Source organism: Mizuhopecten yessoensis, unplaced genomic scaffold, assembly GCF_002113885.1.
Source record: "Mizuhopecten yessoensis strain PY_sf001 unplaced genomic scaffold, ASM211388v2 scaffold11143, whole genome shotgun sequence".
Lineage (NCBI taxonomy): Eukaryota > Metazoa > Mollusca > Bivalvia > Pectinida > Pectinidae > Mizuhopecten > Mizuhopecten yessoensis.
The window spans coordinates 44,062-58,557 of NW_018408901.1; the positions used below are offsets into that span (position 1 = coordinate 44,062).

The window sequence follows — 14,496 nt, forward strand, 5'->3', positions numbered from 1 at the left end:
TGTGTGTGTGTGTGTGTGTGTGTGTGTGTGTGTGTGTGAATTGGACACTCCTTTACTGCGGTTAGTATAACAAACTGTATGGAAATCGAAACAGGAAATATTACTACTAAACGTCCATGAAATTGGCTCATGTTCAGGTTAAAAAACCTACGCCATGAATAAGTGTGTATAATGTTACGTTCCTACTCGCTCCGTGAATGAGACATACCGGTATTAAATGCCATTACCTTCACTTTATTTTCGCTTTACATAAATAAATGGAGAATGACCGAAACCTAATGAGGGCGGTAGCCCGAATCTCTGGGTTGTTTTCGGAAGAACTCCCAGGTTGAGGTCATTATCTGACTTAAATACAACTTGGAAAATAAACACCAGCCGCCACGGTTCACCAGTCATGCACACGTTGCAAGGTACGGAACGGCATAACACGACTGCTCCTTCCCGGATGTTAGATTGCATTTCGCTATAAATAAAATATAAACCCTGAATAATCAATTACTGAAAGGGTACCTCTGCATCAGTAGTTTTCGTGATGAAGATTTCTATGTCTGAGCTGATTTGTTTTCGACTGGCAGTGTATAAATCTCGAGTTCGATCCCTGTAACTTTTGTTCATTTTTATTGTGTTTCTGCTTTACAACAACTCTATTTGTGGAAACCTTTTGTAGAATAGGACATTTTACATGATAGCATACAAGCAAGGATTTATATCTATCTTCAATTTTGGATGCAAAAATAACTGACTTCAGCCTCATATCTATGGTAATAGGGCATATCCAAAACATTTACATTTATTTAGTCTTTGATTAGTGTGTATGTTTTAAAGGTAATTTAGCAGTGAAACATTGAAAACAATTTTCATCTTGCCGATCTGATTAAATTGTTAAATAATGAATAGAAACCTAACTATGTTATGAATGTCGAGTAGTAATATGTTATAAAATGTTCTTTGGAAATAATTACTCAAGGAACAAAGAGGTTCAATAAGAATTTTTGAAAAAAGGGAAATTTGCTTCAGATGAAAAATTAACCCCCTCCCCCAAACCCCCGCCAACACCAACCCACTCCTTCTCAATTGATTCATTGGAGCACATTGGTTATCAAACTATAAAAATATTTGTGGTAAAAACGATTTTTAAAGTGTTCATTAAAAAACGGATTTAACCAAATTGGGTTTTAAATTGTAAAAATAGTCATATGATTGAAATATCAGAAACATTGACTGTTATGAGCCACGACGTCACGTGGTCATTCTCCAACGTATACACGTGTTGAACAGGAGGTCCAAGCGGTGAACCGTGGCGGCTGGTGTTTATTTTCCAAGTTGTATTTAAGGTGGCTCGACACATCGTCATCAGCGTCCATTTTCGTGACGTACTTCCGGAAAAAGTACAGCTCGGACTCAATTATCTTGATCGAAATGTGCATGTACACCGTGTCGTCATTTCCGTTTTGCGTATCGGGTATTCAATATCGTAGTGCAAATTATAGTAACACCTGGGCCGTTTGCGGAATTGTTCCGAACAATGCCACACACAAAAAAAACCGGAAAATATTAAAAGTGGCGAAAATTCAATTTTTTGGTATTTTTTCCAAAAAATTCCCCAAACTATCGGAATGTTTAGATTTTCATAAAATTAACTCTACATAGTTGCATAACCATTATATGAAAGTTTCAACGAATTTTGCTTGTTAATTGCGAAAGTGTGGAGCCACCTTAAGTCAGATAATGACCTCAACCTGGGAGTTCTTCTGAAAACAACCCAGAGATTCGGGCTACCGCCCTCATCAGGTTTCGGTCATTTTCCATTACGTAATGACCGTATGATATTGATTTAAAAGTAGGAACGTAACATTATACACACTTATTCATGGCATGTCTTTTTTTAACCTGAACATGAGCCAATTTAATGGACGGTTAGTAGTAATATTTCCCATTTCGATTTACTAACCGCAGTAAAGGAGTGCACACACACACACACACACACACACACACACACACAAAGATAAATTCCGTCAAGCTTTGACAGCTTTACATGGAATACCACTGTAACGCATTCTAAACACCTTTTTTTTATTTTTTGTATATCAGTCATTTATGATAAACTTTTTTTGTTGTTAAAACTTTTGATATATCCACATGTCATAAGACTATTATGCGTGCTCAACACCACGTCTCAAATTATTGGTAGATATAAATAGTTTGCTGTCAATAAACAGGAAACTCCCTATGAAGAAACTGAATTTATACAAGGAGATATGATACCTTACCCTTTCCTATCCAGAAATTATGAATTTTTATCTTTGAATTACAAGACTTTCTTCAACTACTTTAATCTCATTTAGGCCACAATATATATATATATATATGGAATAAAAACAAATTTTTCAGATCGACCGCTAGGCCTTTCTGCCTTCTAGGGGTTCCTCAGGCGGATTGATGTTTATTTATCACCGTTGGTTACATGACGTCATCAATATTTGTATAGTCAACAATTTTAGTGACGTCATAAATAAACAAGCATAGTGACGTCACAAACAATACCAAGACAGAGAAAACATCTACATACAATACATTGCAAAAATCATTGTGCATTCAGGCTGGGTTTGAGGACTTTTATAAACATATTTTCTTTAATTTCTCTTGCAACTACATCGTCGCTATTCAGTTTGTAAATAGGTAACACATGAAAATCATCTTTAGAATATCGATGCATATGTTTGCTAACTTTAAAAAAATCTTAGTTCATTGTCCTTCATTTGTTGTCTATGTACATTCATTCGTATTCTCAATTCACATCCGGTCTGTCCGATATAAAATTCACCACATTGTTTACATATTAAAGAGTAAATAACATTCTTAGAATTACAGTTAATGTCTGATCTAATTTCTATTTTGGAACCATTTGCAAAAACGTAGTCTTTAAATTCAATGATAATCTTACATGTACCATATATATATCTATATATATCCTATATACAAAATAAAAACATGAATCTGTCGGATCTTCATATATACAGTATATACATGTATGTTTTATCTCTAACAATTTTATCTTGCTCGAACGCACTACATTCAGTGTTGGGATACCTTGTCAACGGGATGCGGACAGATAAACAAACAAGACAGCTGTATCTACCCCTCTCTACTTCCTAGGCATCTATGAAAACCAAATTTAAATCTCATATTTTTATTCAAAAGACCTAAAAACGTGTTTGATGATATTTTTTGTAAATTTCTTAAATTACCCCCAACCATCAAAAACAGTAAAAAATATATATAAAAAGGAATCCCTACCGACCAACCGAATGTGTTCAGTCGTGTTACCGGACACATACTTTTGGCCCTATCCTATAAAACAACCAGACCACTATTCGTCAGCACCTCAACGTTTTCCTTATCAACAGATTATCTCACTTCCAAACTGTATGACAAACATGACGAATTACATTTCACGAATGTTAACTTTCCATTCCTCAGTAATAACACAATAGGTAAAGAACTTAAGACACATTTCATTGCACCTATAAAATGTAATAACTTATATTTCAATCAAAGTCCTGACAGGACTGAGAGTCTCGTATTGTAAATATAGCAGTTAATTAGCTTTGATTAGAAATAAGGTGGTTTATGCAAGGTTTTCCTGATTGTAGGGGTGATACAATCATGATAGTATATTGACATGATTTTCAAAACTCATATATACCGGTATATATATATATATATTTATTACATTTTTGCCAAGGAAATATCGGATTCTATCAACTTGATAAAACTGATATCTTTCACACTGTGACAAATATCAAAAGTGATATTTTTACACTGTGAAAATATCACTTTTTGGAATTGACCAATCATACCGGTATCTTCTATTCGCTGCATTCAAAGGCAACCATTTTTTTTTGGTACAGATTGAAAGGAAGCGACGGTAGAATAAGTGGTTGTTATGGTAAATGTTTGGTACACACACTTAAATATTTACATGAATATACAATTAATAACATTTTCATAAGCAATCACACCAGATGAGAGCAGAAAATGTCGGAATTGCATCAAGTATCCCATTCAAAATGGCGCACAGCCTAGTTTGTTAAGCGTGACGTCATTAGAATATGGCCAAATATCATCGTCTTAGGCCTATTGGTTATTCAGATAAAAATGTATTAAAGGTTTTTAACATATTTGACCCCTGTGACCTTGAATATAAGTCAAGGTTATTCACTTGAACAAACTTGGTAGCCCTTCATCCCAGCATGCAACTGGCCAGACATCATCACCCTAGACCTTCTTGGTTATTCAGAAGAAGTTGCGAAAGGTTTTAAACATATTTGACCCCTGTGACCTCGAATGTAAGTGAAGGTCATTCATTTAAACAAACTTGGTAGTACTTAATTCAAGCATGCTACTGGCCAAATATCATAAACCTAGGCCTCTTGGTTATTCATCAGAAGTTGTTAAAAGGTTTTAAACATATTTGACCCCTGTGACCTTGAAAATGGATGAAGGTTATTCATTTGAACCAACTTGGTAGCCCTTTATCGCAGCATGCTACTGGCCAAATATCATCACCCTAGGCCTCTTGGTTATTCAGAAGAAATTATTTTAAAGGTTTTGACATATTTGACCCCTGTTACGTTGAATATAAGTCAAGGTCATTCATTTGAACAAACTTGGTAGCCCTTCATCCTAGCATGTTACTTGCCAAATATCATCACCCTAGGCCTTTTGGTTATTCATTCAGAAGTCGTTAAAAGATTTAAACATATTTGACCCCTGTGACCTTGAATATAGGTGATGGTCATATATTTTAACAAACTTGGTAGCCCTTCATCCCAGTTTGCTTCTGGCCAACTATCATCACCCTAGGCCTTTTGATTATTGAGAAGAAGTTGTTTAAAGTAAAATATTAACGCCGGTCGACAGACGGACGTCACGCCACACCACAGCATAAGTTCACCTTCCTGAAAAATCATAAACACAGTTATATATCTTTAAGAGGCAATTATAACTTAGGATCCATCTGTCATCTTTGTGTGGATTCACTGTCAACATCACCATGACTTTTTTTTGTGTATTCACTTTTGGAAATAACTAACCAGACAAACATTATGTAAAGATTTTATTTCATAGAATCTGAAATTTCAACAATTCCAAAAATCTAGTTTTAAAATATATAGGATATAACAGGCAGTAAAAAGGCAAAGACAATAAACACAGATAAATCTGAAGGAAACAAGTACACCAGTCACTACAGGAGAGATCCTACTGCAATCGGAAACTGTCGGCACTTTCCATAAAGGAGAACGGAAAGTGCCAACAATTCCGATCGATTATTACTTCAGCAACAAAACAATAAAAAAATCCTCAAATAATTTAGCAATGAATTTAAAAAACATTTTTTTTTATTTTCAGGTAATCAGTCCATACGGTGTAATGGAGCAAATCAGATTTCGTACATAAATTTGAATGCGTCATATTTTTCCGTTTGCATTAAAATGCCAAATTCAAGGTTATCATGTCACAATGAAAACCCTGATTGTGTAGAATTTCTTTAATTGTGAACACAGATGTACCAGCCTTCTTCAACAGATACATGATACCAAGAAAAATGAATTATTTATGATCGTAAGTAGACACAAATGGCACCAAGAAGAAAATACTACAGCTAAAAATCTACATACTGTGAAATCACTCCTTTTTGTGGGTTTTTTAATTTTGTTGATTTCGTGGGTAATCTTCATCCAAGAACTCAGAGGTCCACAAAGTAATTACAAGTTTGACATAAAGCTATTCTCCGTATGAGTGGGTACTCATAATTTTAGGCCCACAAAATTTGCTGATTTCACAGTAGTGACACACTTGGAACATATATAAAGTCAGTGATCTCATTATGTAAAAAGGCAGAAAGGGTTTCTCAAGTAGCAACAACTGGGGCCAGATGCAACTCTACCATCTTTACACAGATAGGTAACTGCTTCCATCAAATGTTGAATGGAATAATAGGGGTGTTGTTTTATGGTATAAGAATATTTTTTTTTATTTTTAACTTTAAACTTATTAAAAAACATCTTACACATATTCAGTTGAAACATAAGAAAATTCCTTCACACTATTTATCAAATAACATATATATATATCTATATACCACAACTAATTTATAACATTACAAGTATACTAATTATATTTTCATAAATTAACAATGTTGAAAGCATTGAATAATTTATTTATATAGAATTGATTTTTTTCATTATTTTGTTTCAGTCTACATAGTAAGTGAATCGAGTGAAAGTATATGATATAGTGCCAGAACTTCTACTACCTAAGTCATGCCCGTGAGCTCTCTACTACCTAAGTCATGCCCGTGAGCTCTCTACTTGAATTGGGATACAAAATCGTAATAGGATATCATACTTGTCAACTTTTTGAAATTTCCAAAGGGGAAATTCTTCATGCTCAAAATTAAAACACAAATAAGATGTGTGTGTAAACCAGATGAAAGCATTAGATCTTAGAATATAGGAATAGTTGAGCAAACTCACTGGTTGAAAATACTAAATGTAAGGGTCCAAAATCGGGAGTCTCCCTTCTAAATAGTGAGTTGGCAAATATGGGATATCAATTAATTTAATAAATTATGCACACACAAAAATATAATATGGAACAATAATAGGTTGACTGCTTGTTAGAAAAGCGCTAATTTAGAATTGAACTATTGATAATTCTCTAGAATAGGAAATTGATACACGAGTTTATCTACCTTCTACATGGTAAGTTTCAACATAATATATTGACAATGAAATTTGTTCTAAAAAAGTTAGGAAAGGTCAAAGGATCTCAAGTCTTTCCTGAGATCAATTTTAAATATGAATGTTTTAAATGTAATGTTCAGGAAGGTTGAAAACAAAATACATCTAACAATAAACATGGCTGGAATTATAAATCTGAAAACCTGCTCTCAGATTATTCAGGTTTAAGAAATTGTTTTTGATAAAATCCATGTACATGGCATATTTTCTGTTGGACTTAAAGTTACTGAAAAGAACATTAACACCAATACACAAGGCATTTATTCCATAGTTATTCCAACAGTTTTCATGGATTTTTATACACAAGTTATTGACTTTATCTACACAGAAAGTGACTTAATTATCTACCCAGCAAATAATACATCTATACAGATATCTAGTGTTTATTAGACTATAGTGATTCCAAAAAGTGGCTTTCAAAAACAATAATGATGTATTTCAATTGGCATATTTCTCAAGACATTTGAATAGCTGTATTTATAGACTTCGTTTTATGATCCTTTTGATAAAGTTTTGTCCACAGGACAAGGTCAGTGGAGGTCAAAGAATAGTTGAAATGATGTAAGATTGATATGCCATGATGAAATGTCTTCCTGTAACATCAATGATTCTGTGTCTGTATAAGGCAATGCCGGTGATGTCATCAACACGTCCTCATACTGTCGTGGCCGGAAGATTATGTTGGTGGTTGTCATGACATCACTACTGGTGGTTACATTACAAAGTTGGAGTGTTCAGTGAGAGTGATGCGCATCTATGACCAGAGGATGACATTGGAGGTTGCCGTGACAACAAACCAGAGGATGACTTTGGTGGTTGCCATGACAACAAACCCGAGGATGTCATTGGTGGTTGCCATGACAACAAACCAGAGGATGACTTTGGAGGTTGCCTTGACAACAAACTAGAGGATGACTTTGGTGGTTGCCTTGACAACAAACCAAAGGATGTCATTGGTGGTTGCCATGACACCAACTAAGACTTTCGGTAACATCACACATTTGGGTTGTTCAGTAAGATTTCATCTCATTCTTCACGCAAGACTTGAACGAGCTCCAGTTATCCTGGGTATGCATCAGATGAGACTGAAAGTAAGAAAAATAAAATAAAAATTCATATATACATTTACACTTACATTTCAATCTTTAATCATATAGTGCAAGAGTGACAGTGTTACAATTAAATGTACAGTGAAACAATATTACATTCCAACCATTAGACCTATGAAAAGGTTGAGAGATTAATGAATATAGATATGAGTTTATAGTGACAAAGTTTGACGGTACACCATAAAGAGGAAACAAATCAGTTTTTGCAGTACATATGATAGATAAACAATTACTGACATGAAATGAGGTTTACACAAGAATGTATCAACCTCTAAATATGATTAATATCAAAGGAAGTAGAAGATTATATAATGCAATGATTGATCTTGTGTCATTTCAGATTCACAAACAAGATTGTGATGATAATATATACCATAATTGAAGCAGAAATCATGAGAAATACAAGCTTAATAGAATACAAAATTAACAAAGTAATGGAGATGAATTTCAATATTGTAAACATATTTATTTTGGTGTATATTTACTTTTTTTTGCAATTTCCATGCTAAACCAGTGCATTGTGAACTTACATAGAGTATAAATTATGTTTTGCAATTCTGGTGATTAATATTTTCTTTTTAAATATTTTGATTAGGGCATGCACCACATCTGCTGTATGCTTCAACAGCTAGAGTATTGCTGTTGACATTCTGTTAGAATGTTTAATATTCTCCAGATATTGTATTCACTTTATCAAGCACCCTGGTGGTGGGTCGAGAGACCAGACACATATATTGACAAAGTATAAGCAACTATCCATTTCTTTGAAGTTTTTATCGTTTGTTCAGACTAGAGGAAAGAATTAAGAATGCTTTATTCTTTGTTTGGAGGTGTAGGGGCTTTGGGTGGGCGGGTCACAGGGGATCTCTTATACTGTATAACACGAAATGTTCGTGGATACTTTCCTTGGTGGTTTGAAGCCATTTAGATCATTTCGTGGTACAAAATTTTGTGGATGATATTAACAAACAGTAGACACGTCGTGTATCATTCAAATTTGTCGTATTTATTTTCGTGGTTCAAAAGCGAACACGAAAATCATGAATGTTTATACACAGTGAACATTTCATGTTATACAGTAGGCAGACTTTTTTCCACTGCAATTTACAATGAAATCATTTGTCTTAAAGGTGTATATGTTACCTGAAATATGATACCTGTGATCACTTTTCAGAAAATCAAAAATGATGAATGGAATTGAGTTTTAATAAGAAAAATCTCACAGCCAGCTGCCAATATTGTGACTTGATTTGTTTAAGTTACAATGATATAAATATGATTAAGACAGAGAGGACTCTGTGCTTACAAGAATCAGTCTGATCTCGATGTTTATTTAAATCAGCCAAAATAACCAGTGCCAGCTACAAAGTTCTTTAACGTAAGTATTTGAACTTTTAAAAATCCACAAACTGTATGTTTTTCTATAATCTGGGCCCAGTTGTTCAAAAAGTGATTAGCTTAATCAGTGATTAGCATAAATTTTAATTTGTGTGTAAGTTTAAAACAAAATTATTAAATTAGAGACAACTTTCCAAATATCCATATTTAGTAGCGTGAAGTCACATGCAAAATTGTGAGATTTTACCTTGAACATTGACAAAACTATCAAAGGTTGAAAAATGTCATTAAACAGTGACTAAGCTGACCACCTTTTGAACAACTGGCCTTTTTTACCACCCATGTAATTCTTTCCAAAATTAAGTGTAGCACAACCTCAAAAACACTATGTAATTGTTGAAAGGATTTGACAAAAATCTGTTTCAGGTAAGCTACACAAATTCTTCAGATCACCCTATCAAGTGGTCATTATATGTGTCATTAAAATAAATATGACACGTAATTAAGTTACTACGGGTAATTAAAATCATTACCCAGATATAGAAAGCCAGGTGACCTGAACATTTTCATTTGTAAAAGAATGTTTTTTTTGGTCCCTGTTACATGTAAGGAGTTTGTACAATTCAGTTCTTCTGCTCAAATAGCTAACAATAAATGAAATGACAATTCAAAACCTATTCAGAATTCGTTATTCCTGAAAACTAATGAGCATTTTATGACATAATGAAGCAAAGTTGGTCAGAATTAAAGAGACATACTGAGGTAAAAAGTCTAGGTCAAAGGTCAAGGTCATTGGGTTCAAAGGTCAAGGTCAAATTTTGAAGCTTTTCATTAATGAACATTTTATGACATTATGAAGCAAATTTGGTCAAAATTAGAGACACACTGAGGTCAAAGTTCAAGGTCATTAGGTTCAAAGGTCAAGGTCAATTTTTTTCCAACACGCTGATATAAATAACAATGATCAAATTATTTCAATTATTATTTTATCAGTTTGTATTTATATTTTTCCATGTTTCCACATCAATATATGTCTGATCGAAAACAGCTTGCTCAGTTCTTATGATATTTTTCTCTGGCAAATAGAATATCATAATAAGGGGGTTCCACTGTATCTATATAGTAACAATGCCATGCAAAGTAATTATTTGTACATGTTGGTGAGTCAGTTTATATACCACATGGACCTTTAATGATGTTGATGTGTGGTTAAAGTCATGTCACATTTTATAATAACATCTTGTAAGGCAAATATAAAAGAAAATACTACTTAAGATTTAAAAAAAAAAAATCCAGGTAGGAAAGAAATGAATTATTTTGAAATTTTCAACATATTTATTGCTATTTCACTGCTAAAAGAAGCAAGCAGTAATATACACGACAAAAGCTGGAATGTAGAATATTAAAGTGTCATTATTGTTTTTGGTAATGTTCTATAGGCTAAGTAGATATTAGGCAGGACATGGGGACTTCATGTTTTATGAAGTCCCCATGTCCGGCCTAATATCTACTAAGCCCATAGAACATTACCAAAAACAATAATGACACTTTTCCTTGTTTCTGTGCCAAGCAATCAAGTTCAAAGAGACCCTTTTCCAGAACAAATCTTATACATTTTACATCCTTTTTGCCAAGTGATATTAAAGCAATTTTATGTATAATTCTTTTTTATCATTTTACCTTGCTTCAGTATGATTTTATGATCTTCCTTTCAAAGGTCTCGGGTTTCGTAATTTGGAAAATATTCTAAGGTTAGTAATTACCTTGATAATCTTATAAATCTCATGAAGTGTTTATCCATTTCCTCCCTCAATTACAAATTTCTTACTATCGATTCAATTTCAAAATTTTGTATATTACATACAATTCTAGAAAGTTGACCAAGGGAGGCGATTCAATTGTATACTGATCTCTATGGCTATTTATACTATGTATATATGACTTCTGAAGTACAACTCACACACATTATTTCCTCCATTTTTAGTAATTCACGTGATCAAATATCCACATTCTCTAAAAATTGTGTATATATCACAATCACATAATTTAACAGTGACAATGCACTCCTACATATATATCTTATAACCATGTTCTGCACAACACAAAATCCTACATGCTGAATGTATACACAACAACTCTCAGTGAACAAATGCAATAATCTGTCTGTACTTGGTAAATGCTGCTACCTACAATTGTAAACAAAGTTACCATGGAAACTTACTGTAGAGATCAGATAAGTTTTGTTGCAAAGACTGTCGAAGTTGCCATGGTAACTTAAGAGAGAATTCATAAATTGTACTACATTTTGAAAAACCAAAGTACCACAGTAACTCCATGTACAAATTTGATAAATTGTGTAGGTCACGCTCTTTCCCAGGGTGAGATGCATGATAAGATGTGCTGGAAATTCAAAGATGGTAATCAAATTTCATAAAATATACTCAAAGGGGAATAACTCTTACAATGTAGTGGACCTGTCAACTTTTATTTGATTAATAAAACGCATGTAAATTAACAGTAGCAGTGACATTGCTTTCTACAACACCAGGTCTCTTACCAGTAATTAACAGGATGCAGGTTGCATATTGTGTAATACATATTTCTATTTTCTTTTCACATAAACCCTTCACGTAATTGTAAAAATATCTTATCTCAACCCAAAGACAATGATAACAGAATGTTTACAAAGTGTCACTTAGTCTTGTTCAACCTGAGCCTCTGTTTCGACTGCACAACAACAGCAAGCTGAGAGTCCAGTTTTATTGCCATGAAATGAAGAAACCTTTATTGGCTCTGATTTACTGGTACATTTTTTTTAACTCATTCACCCCTGAAGACATATTTGAACCCTTCCAATTCGAAAGTTGGAATAGTTCATAATGAAATTTCAGGAGTGTATGAGTTAAGGGGAGGGTGGTTTGGCAACAAAAGTTCCAAAATTGTTACTTCAGCAACAAGGCTTCATATTTAAGAATTATTTTAGTCTGTTTTCAGATTTGGTTTCAAACTCTTCCATAGCATGCTGATTTGTTATAGGTCCAATGCAAAGCAAATTTTTACTGAAGAAATTTGTCAATAAATCAAGAAATTTGTCAATATTCTTTTTCTATCAGCACTTTTGTTAACCAAAACCATAAAACCATCAATTGGTATATTTTTCTGCGACCAATCTGATCCGACTCTTCTGAGGTTCGAGAATCGGGGTGAACAAGACTAAACATCACTTGACATTGTACAAGTATAATTTTGTGAAGTACAAATTTTCATGTAATTTGACAACACTCAACTCAATAATATAAGGACATGAAAGGTCATGCGACCTTCACCTTACACGACAAACCCTCACTATAAATCATGCATGCCATCCTGTGGTTGCAGTTAGTTTTCCAACTCAGGGATGCCGACTATATAGTCAAACAGTACATATTAGTGACACGGTATACATACAAATTACTGACACAAATCATTGCAGTTTATTCGCAGTCACGACCGTGAAGATTATATATTGTCACGATATCTCTAGCCAAATACATCATCTGATCTGAGAAAGGAAATCTTACCGCCATGTAATATTTCTTCCATTTCTGAACACGTAATATCAAAAGACATCATTAGAGAAGTACATGTATATACTGTAAAATCAATAATTTTCGTGGGGTTTTCAATTTCGTTGATTTCATGGGTAATATTACCTTCATCCACAAATTCATAGGTCCACTAAGTAATTACAAGTTTGATATAAAGCTATCTTCTGTTTGAGTGGGTACTCGTAATCAACAAATTCACGTACTGGCACAAGTGCATGATGTACATCAACAGAGGTTCTCAAACAAATGAATGTTGACGAATGGTACTCGAACAAGTGTTTGTACATCGACACAGAGGTACTCGGATCCAACGGAGCACGTATTAACAGTGTGGTACTCACACCAGTGTACTTTGACAGATATTACTTGAAAACGTGGAAATATTTCATAAAACTGAAGAAACATATAACGAACTCTCCATAATCCCTATTATGAAAAAAAAGCTTTCACAACAACTAATGAAAGTTCTACAGTACGTGAATAAGGAATGTTCAGATTCTCAAAACATAAGTTGTGCTTGTTCACTTATATTTTTCTCAACATAATATAGTGTAATTTTGTGATTATTTTGTTGGGTGACTGAATTGAACAAATTCAGTGAAAGAAATTGGATATGTAAGAAATATGTCTGTAAAATGTCTCAAACAAACATGATAGAATACTATACAAGTATATTATGCTCAAAAAAGGAAAAGTGTCAATTTCAAAGAGGAAATATTTTCTTTCACCAAAGCTGGCTATCTTGTAGTATGGTAACAGTCTCTTACACGTACCAGCTATTAATGTAAAGAAATCTACCCTGCATGTTCCATCTAAACAACCTATATTTCAGCAGGAAACAATGAACCTAATTTAGATACTATAATATGTGTTGATAAAATTAAAACCAAATTAAGTTTTAATGTGTATGTGTTTATAAAGAATGATCAATGAGCTTTCAATTCAAATGAAACAGAGTCGATCAGCAGAATAGTTTTTGTTTGTTGATTGTATAGAATCATTGTTTGTTGATTGTACAGAATCATTGTTTGTTGATTGTACAGAATCATTGTTTGTTGATTGTACAGAATCATTATTCGTGATTGTACAGAATTATTGTTTGGAAATTGAACACGATTTTCACTGACAAGGGAGATAACTGATAAGCAATCCTATTTATATTCTGATTCCTTTTTTTCTTTTACATAGTATAATTCCCTTTTACTTTTATACATTTATGAAATGTTGAATTCTATTGGTACAGGGATTACGAATTGAAAATTCAGTCAAAATCCCTTTAGCTGTTCTGGCCAAGTAGTATTTTAAACAAAAATTAACTTTAGTACAGGTAGACGGTGAGCTAAAATGGAATATATATTCTTTTTCCAGCATCAGTGTGATATTTTGTGAACAACCTCAAAAATCGATAAACCAAAGTAAGTGAGAATTAAACTATAGTGGCAGTTCTACAGAATTCATTAATTATTGTGCATCTAAATTTAAACAAGAGGCCCAATGGGCCTGCATCGCTCACCTGGTATAAAACTCACACTTGTAACCTTAAAAGTGATCTAAAATAAAGCTACAGGCAAAATATCAGTATTTATGATTAAAATTCGTTCAAAAGACCCTGTTATTTTTTTTTTAAACATTTCACCCCTGTGATTGAAAGTCGAA

General features: G+C 33.3%; 1 protein-coding gene across 7 annotated transcripts in view; it reads right to left on the reverse strand.

The window, feature by feature from the left end:
• Positions 1–6,183: 6,183 nt before the first annotated feature.
• The window catches only part of LOC110466704 (calcium uptake protein 3, mitochondrial-like), a 164,116-nt gene continuing 155,803 nt past the window's right edge, over positions 6,184–14,496 (reverse strand). For 5 of the 7 annotated variants that reach the window (XM_021523406.1, XM_021523407.1, XM_021523405.1 and 2 more), the window contains 2 exons: positions 12,814–12,837; positions 6,184–7,891 (listed from right to left, as the gene is read on the reverse strand). In XM_021523406.1, the coding sequence (XP_021379081.1) occupies positions 7,817–7,891; positions 12,814–12,837 (99 nt within the window). In that variant the 3' untranslated portion in view covers positions 6,184–7,816. The remainder of the gene's footprint in view (positions 7,892–12,813; positions 12,838–14,496) is intronic. The other 2 variants (XM_021523403.1, XM_021523404.1) reach the window with 1 other exon arrangement.